Here is a 12,581-nt window from a genome sequence, read left to right on the forward strand (position 1 = left end):
CGTAGCCTATTCATTCAGCGCTCTTCCGCCCATTTTGATGGGTTGTTTGCTTCAGGCAACCATTCTCAACACGGCACAAAACAGCAGTCGTTTGAAGGAAAAACAACATTTATTGTGATGAACAAATGGCTTCTGGGAGTCGGTAGGAAGACTGCAGTGCTCTGAATGTTGTATAAAACGCTTTAATTGCAAAAGTATTCAAACAAAAAAACAAAAAACAAGAAAGAGGAGGAACTGCACATCATTTTAAATTTCCTATGATTCCTCTTCAATACTGTTCACTTCGGTCTTATAGTATGTAGGCTATTAATTCTACAGTGATCTTTATAAAAAAAAGTGTGTTAACTGTTAGAATAATAGAGCATATAAGGGTAAAAGTAGTTTTAAAATGAGTTTGTCTCTACTGCTGTGTTAGTCTCTACTTTATGATGTAGGATAATGTAGCTGAGTGGTGGAAGAAATAGCCTACTCAAATACTTTGCTTAGGTAAAAGAAGTAATACCACAAATACTATGTTGTAAGTAAAAGAAAAAAAGTATTAGCATCACAATTTACTTAAAGTACCAAAAGTAAAAAAATTTAAATTAAAAAAAAGTCGGCCTAGTGGAAGTTAAAATAAGGAATAAATAACATTATAAAATAAAGTAATATCGTTTAGACAGTAATTGCGATGAATAAACTGAGCGTGAACAGAAATTTGGTAAATGCATATGCATAATGGGAAGTAATAGTACTGGCCTCTGAATTGTATTGAAGTAGAAGTAGGAAAAAATGGAAATACTCAAGTAACAACAAGTACCTGAAAATGGTACTTAAGTACAGTACATGAGTAAGTGTAGGGGTGTCCTCAGAGTGACTGCAGGGTGGCCGCCAAATTATTGTTTATATATATATATATATATATATATATATATATATATATATTATTTTTAAAGCGTGACAGCAATCAGAAAGTTTTTTTTGTAAGGCTTTACACATTATTGTAGGCACAGTTAATATATATATATATATAGAGAGAGAGAGAGAGAGAGAGAGAGAGAGAGAGAGATCTATATGTAGTAGGGGTCCCTGCTCGCCTCTTTTTCAGCTTCGGGTCCAAAAAACGTTGCAGACCCCTGCTCTACAACTGTACTCATCCAACAATGACCAAATGTGAGCGCACGGCTCCGCCGTGTGTTCGAGTCACGTTACTGCAGCGCGAGGCGGTGTTGACAGTTGCTAGGTAACGAAATCAGATGTAAACTCCTTCGCGTCTTCGAAAGAGTCTCTGTTTTGCCAGGTCTCGGCTTCAGTGCTGATTTGTTTTAGTTGTTAAAAAAAATAAATAAATAGATAGATAAAAAGAACATGGCAGGAAAGGAGAAACTGGATTTGGTCCATCAAAACGCAATTCATGTTGAAACGATCCTGAAAGAGCAAAGACAACAGAAACTCCACACGGAGTTCAGCATCAACCCACACCGGAAATGTAAGTCAACTAAACTAGTCCGTCCTGGTCCTGCTTCACCCAGTCTTCTCTCTGTACACATAAATAGCTCAAATTGAGATTAAATGAATGTCAGATTTTTTTTCTTACAAAACTGTACTGTACTTAAAGTCAAAATTTCTGTTAATACTTTTGCACTCTTGAATGTAGGACTTCTTAGTATTGTTTCAGAACTATACTACTTTTACCTAACTAAAAGATCTGAGTACTAATTCCACCAATGTGTGATCCAAATGTGAACAGTAGAGTATCAATATTAATACAATTGGAAGCACCACTTGCAAAAAGTGAAGTAACATTATCTGTTGATTCATTAGACTGAATAAATTGTTGCATTATAATTGCTTTTTTTCACAACGTGTTTCCACTACATTTTAGTACATGTCCTGCCAGACAAACCCATGTCTAGGAAACCAAAAGAAGATGTTGCAGAGAGCTGTAAGTTAACATTGATTCCCTTGAAACCAAAGTTGGTTATACAAGTTTGTTTCCTTTTTTCTGAATAAAATCACTATCACATTAGTCCAGACCCCTGTGATCCCAAACAGGATGAAGTAGATGGAGATAATTAATGTTTGAGAAAATCTGTTACTGATTACGCAAATACATTTCTCTTTTCCAGCGGACTTCATTGAGGCCTTCCAAAGGGCCCGCCAGGAACCCACCAAGAAATATGCATTTCCACAGACTGAGAGTCAGGAAATAGGATGGATGTCAACTCCACTGGTGAGGAAATCAGGGGGGCACTGTGAGCAGCGAGCTTGCACTTAGTTGGAGTACCTAAATTCAATTAATTTCAACAATCAAATCAAAAGATGGTCTTTTTTTTTTTTTTTTTTTTTTTTAAAAAGGTACAATTTTAATTATCTCCAGATTTTACTCGACTGCTGATTCTGTCCATTATTTTTTTCCCTCAGATCCCATCGAACCGCAGTGACAAGAGATTCAATTTCTACCGATTCAGCTCGGACGTCACCAAACACCAAGAATCTGCCCTGCGTTTATCACATTAGACCAAAATAAATAATGATAATCTCCAAAAAGTGAGCAACCTATGTCCAGATTTATTTGTTGAACAAAAACATACAGGTGTCATCGCCAAAACTTCCCTTTTGCATTTTCATCTTAGCAAGCTAAGAAAAACACTTGCAGGGGCAACATTTGCACATGTCTATACAAAGCAGACTTGGCCATCACGTACTAATCTTATTATAGGAAAGGGCAAAACTAACAGCTGCTCAATATTATAAAATGTCATGTCACATGGTAGACAATCCATAGCTCAAGGAGCGGAGTTAGAAAAAAATAAAACAGAATACACCAAACTCCAAAGAGCACACAATGTAAAATAAGACGGCAAGGAGGCTGGTGTAGTTAACACCTTATCAAATGCGCATATGGAGAGACAATTATATGTCCATAGACAATAAAACTGGTCTATATCAACTAATAGAGAAGAAAAGACATTTTCGTAACATTCAAATTGTTTCTCTTTTTGGAAAAAGACTTTGTGGTGTGGGTAGCTCTATGAGACCTTTTCTGCATTCATTTCCTGCACACAAGCTTCCTTAGCAATAGGGCAGGACGTCCCACTCTCTATGAGGCTTGAAGTGTCCTTCATATCAATCAACGGAAGGCATGTTGTACAAAAAGAGCAGAAGAAAAGCCCATAAACGTCTCCTGGTGTATATGGGGGAAGAGACTGGGGAGCAGGTGAGGGACACCCTGCCTACAAACAATGTCCAAGTCCAGCCTATTGACCAGCCCGAGTCAGTTTTTACGAGCGAGACTTTATCTTCTTGCGCACAGACTTGCCAGGGCGTTTCTGAAAAACAAAGTGGAGGAAAACAATTTACTTCTCTACAGTGCGGCGCACACAGTAAATCTAACACTATGGCAGGTTCTACATTTACTGAATCAGTGTTTCATGTGTGTGTGACTCACATTTTGTTTTCCTCCTTTCTTCCCTCCCTTGCCTCCCTTTGCATTAGCCACTTTGGCGCGGAAACTGGAAACGTCGTTGTGGCTCTCCTTGGTGTTCCACTTCTTTCCACTCTTCTTGCCTCCAAAGCCAAACCGCTGCTCTTTGTATTTTCTCTTGGCATTGAGGCTGTCAAAAATAACAGTAAAACGTTTGGCTTTTTGTGATAATGCAACAAATGTCAAGAGTTCTCAAATACCACGCTTGAGTTTTATGATTGCAATGTGATCAGCTGAAATGTAACACCTTACCCCTTCTTGTTTGCTGCTTTTTTGGGGCCCTGAGCAGAGTCTTTACCCTTCTTCTTGTCTCCTTCCAAGAAATCCAATTTGTCGGTCATTCCTGGGAGTGGAGATAATCAGAAATCATAAACCTCAATTTGAAAATATTCTCACACATCAAAATATTTACAGAGAACCTATGTTAATACCCTTTTACAGCAATTTACAGAGGTTCCTTTTCCCCAGGGCACAATAAATGACACAGTAATACATTTTTCACCTTTGTCAGGCAGTGAAACTAATGTGTGAATAAAGCCACAAAAAAAAAAAAAAAACTCACCTTTCTGGTATTTCTTTACAGAAGTCATCATAGCCTTCTTCTCTTTCTGCCTCTTCTGGATAACTTCTATTTGGACCTAGCACATATTCCAAATTCATGTTAATTCTTCACACCAAAAGAGGAAATTTGGCTGCTGGTCTAGCATCTGTTTTTGCATACTTCCCATTATGAAGGCAGACCTACAGATTTATAAGAGTAATAACCTTTGAAAACAGGGACCAACCTTTTTGCCGAACTTTCTTTGCTCACGCAGTTTCTTGGCCTTCTCCGACTTCTCCAGTATCAGCTGCTTTGAGATCAGCTTTTTCCTGATCTGGACAGAGGAACAGAAAACATTTTTGTCCCTGCAAACATTAGGATTGAAATCCAATGGGAAGAAAGAGCAACTGTGCTGAGCTCCTGAACCAATATGTGTGATAAAATGTCAACTGCCCACATAGATTAATTAAAGGCTCTCAGTGTCTCCATCACCCAGAATAATATGTAAGGGATAATGTAGAGCAGTCATTATTGCGAAATAAAACCCAGAGGGTGATGCTCTTGAATCAGCCTGAAGGGGTTCAATTCACAATAATGGCCGGCTCGCTCTACTTTATCCCGCTTATTACACGGCTTATTGCACAGCTACTCCTACAGAGGTTACCCGCTGATAATGCCTGCGTGCGTCCCAGTCAAGGCGGTTAACTTTATCGCTGATGAGCACGACTCTCAGGCGGAAGCCAGGTCGCCCCGGTCAGTGAGCTGAACATGTTTGCACGGTTCCCATTGGTGCTGTTGGCGATCCCCGTTTCCTCCACCCTCTCTCTCTCCCTACGTGATCCACGGATCAGCGGTATGAGCACAAACATTGATTTCAAAATTGGTCCTCCAGAGTCCATTATCAGAACTCTGTCCATGGCAACGGTCCGTTATACAGAAATAACAGACCATAGAATGCAGCGATAGACCAAGCCGAATCAAGTATTCAACCAAGCTGTGTAAATAATTACAAATAATTAAGAGGAGAACACAGCTGTAGGTCTTGCAGCTGTGTTCTTTCGGTAAGATAATTTAAATTTTAATGATACGAGTATGACTTTGAACTTGTTGTTTTGCTTTAACTACGTGTGTCAAAACTGCACCTGTGTTACACGAGTGTAACATTCGAGAACCAGCTCACCTTCTGCATGTGCTGATCGGACTTGGCCATCTCTGCAAAGTAATCGTCAGGCCTCTTGGTGGCTATGCCATGCTTGTTTAGGAGAGGCAATGCATCTAGAACTGTAGCTTGAGCTTGACGGTAGCTGTAAGTGTACAAACACAGATGTATCATGCAGGGGTTAAATATGTGACAGGGTTAGATTTTTCTTAAGGAGTCAAAAAAAACGTTATCAGAGCTGTATAGTAACGACGAAGTAGAACTACTTCACTACTGTACTTAAGTACTAAAAGGCTGTATCTGTACTCTACTGGAGTATTATTTTTTTTCTCCTACTGCCACTTTTACTTGCGTACATATTTTCGATGAGTTTAATACGATTACATTTTGTATATGTGCTGCATCGTTACTCGTTACTGTTGTGAATTCCTCATGCTACGGAGACTGTGTAGGTTACAGTGTGTGTAGTTACGGCTACTTTAGCTATGTACGTAATTACGTAAGAAATCCCCAAGATTGTGTTGTGTTTCTTTTCATTACGGTCGCCCGTTCAGAAGTCAGAGACGATGTAAGTTTGTATATTTAGCTATTGTTGCAGCAGAGTAATCTATTCCTGAGTTGTTTCAGTCTTTAGTGAGTACTGAATGTTAACCGTTTGACCCTGTGATGTGAAACTGCTAGTTTATCTATTCAATTAAATTTTATTTATAGTATCAAATCATAACAAGAGTTATCTCGAGACACTTTACAGATAGAGTAGGTCTAGACCACACTCACTTATACTTATCTGTATTTTGCTAGCTTGCTAACTTTCCTGTTCATCACACATGTTACTAGCTAGTGTGTGATATGTTTTTTGGGGCTTTAATCGTTACTGTGCTGGAGAGGATGTTCATTTCACTTGCACAGTGTGATAGTTGTACATTTTATTTCAGTATTTGTTATTTTGAATATTATACATTTAATATTTGTTAATTCCTTTGGCTACAGCCAAAAGGAATTGTGAGTGTCCTTTAGGCTCAACATTTGAAATAATATAAACAATATGATATTCAAACTTTTGACTGCTTTCTTTAATAACTACAATACTTGTACTTTTACTTTCAGTACTTGAGTAGTACATTTTAAAATAAACTACTTGCAATACTTAAGTACAAAAAATGTTCAATACTTTAGTACTTCCAGTTAAGTGAGGTGCTTAAAGAGCACTTCAACTTCTACTCAAGTCACTTATGTAAGTATGGGTCTCTAGTGCTTTACACACGTCTGCTTTTTAATCACATGTTGCATCAAGTTATGGTCACTCACAAGAACATCTCTCTTTGGAAATCATCATCTGCATTGACATCTCCGTTGGCCACACTTGGAACTTTCCCTTCAGCTTTGGAAATGACGTCTTCAGCCGGCAGGTTGGTCATATCCAACCTTTCCACCCAGGGAAGCTCTTTGCGGAAACCAGCAAGGCACTGTTTCAGACCCTCCTGCATCGCAACACACATGGGAGATAGTGTTATCAGCAAATATCCAAGTGTGTTACAAGTAACATTATTGTAATAGTTGCAAAATTTGTTCTATTCATACATTTTCATAAAGGTCATCACTAAAAATGACCTGATATGTCAAACGTGTTTTCTTTTCATTTTCTACATACCTAATATACACCAAAACTGGACAGGAAATCAACATTTCACTCACCAAATTGTTGACAAACTTTTTGGGTTTATCCACCAGAACGTTCATCCCTGGTTTCAACAACCCCTTTGCAAAGGCTTCTTGAAGCTAAAGAAAATAAAATGTGGTTATAGGTATAACCTTTGGCCTAATCTATTACATAAATTGTGCCTCCAAAAATCCTTGATATACAATATATTCGTTTTTAAAATGCAAAAGAGCAAACATAATGACCAGGGAATGTGCATAAGCTCACAGTATGGTAACGAGGTAACGATATAAACAATATGTGCAATGTAAATAAATAAATATTATATAACAGGCTTCGTCCTTTTGACCGTTATCTCCTCACATAAGATTACTGTACGTGCCAAGTCTGTCTCATTTGTTCAATTTTGTATAAACAGCACCTTTTCAGAGTGCCGCACAAATAATGTTAATTTTGCAGTTGTTAGATTTGGCTTGCTAACGTTAGCCAATGTTAGCATGTCAACAGTTCACTAACCTCGTCGTCTGATAACTCGCTGTCTTCCTCAGAGTCCTGTCCGAGCATTTCCTCCTCCTCTGCTGACTCCATCGTCCTGCTATCGATAATCATAAGATGACAATATGTGATCTAGTTGCTTTAAACGCGAATAAATCCAATGTGGATGTACGGCTCCTCACATGTATGGAGCTGTTCACGTGGGAAGGAAGTGACGGAGGGTAACGGTGTACTAACATAGTCCGCCGGCGGAAAGGATGTGTGAAATCAAAGGTTCCTACATGGGGGGGAAAAGATCTACTACAGGAACATAGTGGCGTTATTGGTCATTACTTTGAAAATATTGTAAGTGCGTAGTACTTTTTATTTTATTTAAATTCCCCTTTTACACCTCGATATAAACACATTTCATTATTGTAGTTTTTGAAGGACTGCAAAACAAATGTTACGTATATAACAGAGATTACATCGTGAAAACCCATGTAAAATGTAAATTAGTGAAAATAGATTTACTTGGGCAACTGTATGTAATGTCAAGAGATTCCACCTAGAGGTGCTGTCGTGCACCTTAGCAGATTGTAGTGATAGATAGATAGATAGATAGATAGATAGATAGATAGATAGATAGATAGATAGATAGATAGATAGATAGATAGATAGATAGATAGATAGATAGATAGATAGATAGATAGATAGATAGATAGATGTGAGAAGGTCAGAGTTAGTGTCCAATCTGCAGCATTATCACTTTGCACTGTAGTCAGAGAAAGGATGGGAATCACAACCATTCACTTTTATGTTGCATAGAGAGACTTTATATTCATATTTTTAAGTCACGTCGCAGTCATGTGTGGAGGACGTGCAGTTAGAGCCGGAGCGTGCACATGTGCTTTGCCCAGAGACCATGAACGTAACTTGATCTTACTCAAAATGTGCAATTTTTAAACAAGCACAGAACCTGTAAAAATGCACGTAAAACTAACAAAAATACAAGAGATGTTTGCAATCTGGTCTGTAATCCTACTTGCTTGAAAAATGAAACTCCATTCTGTGTTATATAGGTTTGAAATTAATTAACAATCAAAAAACCCTAACAAAGATCCTGTACACTGCAATCAATACTTTTTTTTTTTCTCACTACACAAAACAAGATAGTTCGAGTCATCCTCTCTTTAATGGTGGTTTTCAGGATCGGACAGGAGCACTGTGACCTCAAAAAGGATGTGCAGCCGTCTTTTCTAATGGCAGGCTCACTTTTGCAATAACTACACCATTACAGAGATCAAAACAGTATTTGTTCAACAAGGCATTAGTTTCTCTAGTGTAAAGTGGCTTTTTCAGGTTAGGCTGACATGCTTTTGATTTGACAGTCTTGAGACTTGCAGTTAACATAAGAGCTCAAAAGGCTGGACAAGTGAGTCTAACACTTATACCAGATAGATGCAGGGTAGACTGATAACTGGGGACTTCTGTAGTGAGTACCACTGTTCATTTGAAATGCCATCAGTCTCTTTCAGTGGCTTATCTTCCTAGTCCTTAAAGCAGAAACGGACAGATCTCCCCAAGAGTGTCTTTCTATCTGTTCTGATGGAAATCAATATTTACGATTTGTACTTCACCACCAATAATTCCTCTATTCTCTGCATGGTCAGATCCCTACTCTGAGATGTCTTCAAAAGGAAAGAAAAATACCATAATTTCCATTTCTGTCATCATAATCGCTTTAGCCATTATGCAGACAGTAATGCAGTCCATTGAATTCGCATCTCTTTGTCACTCTTCATCTCAGAGCGACATGCTGCTTCCTGACAGCAGATTGAAAATAAGTTGGATACACTCTGTCAAGCTCCTCTCTTGGAGTTATTCCTGGCAGCTAAAGCTTGGGACAAAAAATAACACAGTCATGAATGTCTGGGCCTAAGTTGGATTAGTGGGTTAGCTCCTATGTGGCATTAAATCAGCCTGAGGAGATTTGGCAATGTGCGAATAAACAATGGTCTGGATAAATTACTGGGATAAATTACTGACGCCTCACTGAAAGTGAGGCGTCTGAATACACTATGAATATGTTGCTGTTGTTGCAGTTTTGTTTGATTAGTGTGCAATATATGTGTTCTTTTACAGTTCCACATGACCACATAATATACCCTGGCCAGGTGATAAAGTGCTTTATAATTCAGCCTATAGACCATCAGGTGCAGTATTACCCAATCATTAAGTGCTTTGTGGAAACTGGTCCACAGATCCACTGAGTGTCAAAGTCAGGGCAAGTGGATCCGGTATGGGTATGCAGCTGATTGTCTTCCTCCCTTACAACTGGGAATTAAACATAGCCCAGTGTTCAACCCACATTCCAGTCAGATGTTTTCCTTTGGCCCAGCCTCAGTCTGCTACCCAGAAAGCAGCTGTGCAGCCAAGAGGCTGAATAACAACGAGTGATCAGGGTGGAAAAGAGGCAAGATAAGTGAGGTCTTTATAACCAAATCACAAACAATTATAATTAGATAACCAAAAATACTGCAGGGAGGGTGGCAGGGGAAAATGTCAGTAGTCAATACACAGACTTCGTGTAATTCTTATCATTGAAGAAAAAATAAGTAATTTATGCATTGACTTTAGCCAAATCACAAGAGACAGCATTTTCATTTATCAGAGGTTCTCCAGATGGTCTCCTTTTTGCTATTTCCCAGATTCACTGGCCAAAAATCAGTTTGTATATGCATAGAAAATGCATTATTAGGCAACATTCAAATGGAAAAATCCCATCTTATTAGCAATCACCCCCCCAAGATTTGTAAACAGGAAGTTGTTTGTGCCCTTTAGCTCTGCTAAGCCATCTATTCCTCTTCTGTCCTCTCAAGATGGAATATTATATCCGAAGGATTTTACTGTGCGATTGGTGGATGACTCAAAAAAAACAAACATCTGAATTGGAGAAAAAAATGGCAGGACAACTGAAAAAGCAAAAAGGTTGTGTAAGAGAAAATAAAAATAAAAAATGTTTGCAACCTACTCACATTTAATTTGTAAACTGAATTTAAAGGGCAGCCTACTTTAATAAAAATAAAAATAAGCATAGTGGTGGTGTTTGGTAACGGGGCCTGTGAGAGGTGTCTTCTCATTGTATGCACATGGTGAACTCCTCTTCCGAAGGTTGCCGTGATAAGAGATCCTTTAAATCAATAATGGAAATGACAAAACAAAAATGCAATAGTAGTGCAAGCTGACCGCTTTGTTCAGTTTTCAGTTTCTGGCCAGCTCTTCTGCTTGCAAATCCACACAGATGGAATAGGTTAATATTGTTGTCCTTAGGTAGCCTATATGTTTGCATTATTCAAAACAGTCTGCATTATGTGGCAATGTCATGCATATAGTGTCTTAACTACTCACGGTGCTGCTTCTAATGCTTCATATGAGCTGGAACATCCCTGCACAGAGTGAGAAATAATAGGCTTCATGAGGCTGCATGGTTTGCTTTCATGGGAGTGTTTGACTCTGCAGCCAATCAATGTTATTCCCCCATATGGCCAGGTGTTCTATTGCCCAACCGAGGCATTTTATGTATCAGCACTTCTCTGTGATTTTCTTTATTCGCTCCCCTCCCATCATCTGCTTTCTCCTTGTTTAAATGAAGTGAAAATTGCAAGCTTGCAGTTCAGTGTCCTGGTGGATCACTGGGCTACGACACACACTGAATACAGTAAAAAAAAAGTTGTTTTTGTTTCTGAATTCTTGTATAAAATTCTTGAGGGCAGTCTGAGAAAGGTACATACTGACAAACAACTTGAAGAAGCTTTCAGGTGAATTTTTCGGACCATCATGAGCGCAGATGGCAATGGCCAACAATGTAAAAGGTGAGACGTGGTAGAAGGTGTTATCCATGAACTCATCAACTAGTTGGGTGTGGATGAAGGTCTACAAGGGAGCTGAACAATACATGTATATATCTTTCCTCAGTGCTCCTCACACAACAAGAAAAAAAAACACTCACAAAAAACTCCAAGACAAAACAGTTGGATGGACTGGCTCATTGTGGGAAATAGCAATGCAAGTGTCCACAGTCTAATTAGCAAACAGTACTTGTATGGGGAATATAAAAGGCAGGAACTAAAAAGTCCACAAGGATGAGCGCTGTATCCACCTTCAAAAGTAACTCTAATCTTAACAAGATATGTTAAGAAGCTAAAGTCACAACAAAATACAGAAAAGATACTGCACATAATCTGAACCTCCCAACTTCAACATTGTATTGCAAAACAGACAGGATTTGAAGAGTATCCTTGCTGGATCAAAACATTGTGTGAAAAGTTCTGGGTCTTTACTTACTTTGGGTGATATGTGGAATATCTTTGTCTATCCTGTTTAACCTATTGTTGACTTTAACAGTATTGATTGAGCACAAAAGTTGTTTTTTTTGCCTTGGAAAAACTTTGACATAAAATTCAAATGTATTGATTTTTTTCCAGATCTTTTAACCACATCTCACCTAAACTCCATGTGCTGATACAGACAGTGTGATGCGATTAAAAACTCCAAAAAAGCCACTAAGTGGAGATCATGATATTCCATCTTTACAAGTCATTCTACACACAATGCAATTAAAAACAGCTGTTAATTATTTAAAGCACAGTCTTATTAGTATGGATATTTCCGCCTATCAATTTACTTTTAACATATGCTTAAATATTAGGATGAAGCAATCAACCATAGAGGAACTGGGTTATTCTTATAAGATAAAGGTATTGCATATGGGTAAAGAAACATAGACATTGGTGGCTGCAGAGCTGCAACAATGGATGTCATCCCATAAATTCATCTGTGTGTGGAGCTTTTGGGATTTGATCTAAAGAGGTCTCCAGGTGGACTCTAATTAAACATTTAGAAGCGCCTTCCCTTCCCTGCTTTCCTCTCTCCTGGCTTCCTCCTCCTCTTCCTCATTCCTCCACCTCTGCGTCCTCTATCCTGACACTGATTAGAAGTGAAGAGACAAATTAATCGGGGAAGCACCAGGTTGCCAGCTTTCTCTGACAGAGGACATCCACAGAATGTTTAAGAGAAATGCGATGTCAACTTCCATCAGCGCTAAAGGGGCAGTGTCTGTGTGGGTTTGTGTGTGAGAATCCAAGTATGGGTAGAAGCAGCGTGGGGCCCATGCATAATCACCTTATTATATCCCTGTGAATGAAATAGTGAATTGATCTGATTAGAGGTTGGATGAAAAGAGAAGGCGAGGGGAGAGGCCTGGCATGTAGAGCAGCTC

The 12,581-nt window shown here is 38.7% G+C and overlaps 2 protein-coding genes across 2 annotated transcripts; one reads left to right on the forward strand and one right to left on the reverse strand.

Moving 5' to 3' along the window:
• Positions 1–1,232: 1,232 nt before the first annotated feature.
• cfap144 (cilia and flagella associated protein 144) lies at positions 1,233–2,537 on the forward strand. The gene is made up of 4 exons (XM_028587335.1): positions 1,233–1,468; positions 1,865–1,924; positions 2,109–2,212; positions 2,404–2,537. Exons 1-4 carry the CDS (start codon positions 1,348–1,350, stop codon positions 2,497–2,499), a joined length of 381 nt encoding a protein of 126 aa, XP_028443136.1. The 5' UTR covers positions 1,233–1,347; the 3' UTR covers positions 2,500–2,537.
• On the reverse strand, positions 2,528–7,583 carry ebna1bp2 (EBNA1 binding protein 2). Its single transcript, XM_028587334.1, has 9 exons — positions 7,343–7,583; positions 6,862–6,945; positions 6,475–6,647; positions 5,188–5,311; positions 4,252–4,341; positions 4,029–4,104; positions 3,719–3,809; positions 3,431–3,596; positions 2,528–3,311 (listed from the first exon to the last, which is right to left on the reverse strand). Exons 1-9 carry the CDS (start codon positions 7,433–7,435, stop codon positions 3,264–3,266), a joined length of 945 nt encoding a protein of 314 aa, XP_028443135.1. The 5' UTR covers positions 7,436–7,583; the 3' UTR covers positions 2,528–3,263.
• Between the last annotated feature and the right edge of the window lie 4,998 nt (positions 7,584–12,581).

Source organism: Perca flavescens, chromosome 9, assembly GCF_004354835.1.
Source record: "Perca flavescens isolate YP-PL-M2 chromosome 9, PFLA_1.0, whole genome shotgun sequence".
In the NCBI taxonomy this organism is placed as follows: domain Eukaryota; kingdom Metazoa; phylum Chordata; class Actinopteri; order Perciformes; family Percidae; genus Perca; species Perca flavescens.

Bases quoted from the DNA above. Each gene is read 5' to 3' on its own strand.
- cfap144 (XM_028587335.1), top strand. From the start codon at position 1,348: ATGGCAGGAAAGGAGAAACTGGATTTGGTCCATCAAAACGCAATTCAT. The intron at 1,469-1,864 runs GTAAGTCAACTA...ACTACATTTTAG, and splicing joins CATCAACCCACACCGGAAAT to TACATGTCCTGCCAGACAAA. The intron at 2,213-2,403 runs GTGAGGAAATCA...TTTTTCCCTCAG, and splicing joins GATGGATGTCAACTCCACTG to ATCCCATCGAACCGCAGTGA.
- ebna1bp2 (XM_028587334.1), bottom strand. From the start codon at position 7,435: ATGATTATCGATAGCAGGACGATGGAGTCAGCAGAGGAGGAGGAAATG. The intron at 6,946-7,342 runs GTTAGTGAACTG...TATTTTCTTTAG, and splicing joins GCGAGTTATCAGACGACGAG to CTTCAAGAAGCCTTTGCAAA. The intron at 4,342-5,187 runs GTGAGCTGGTTC...TCCTCTGTCCAG, and splicing joins CCGATCAGCACATGCAGAAG to ATCAGGAAAAAGCTGATCTC.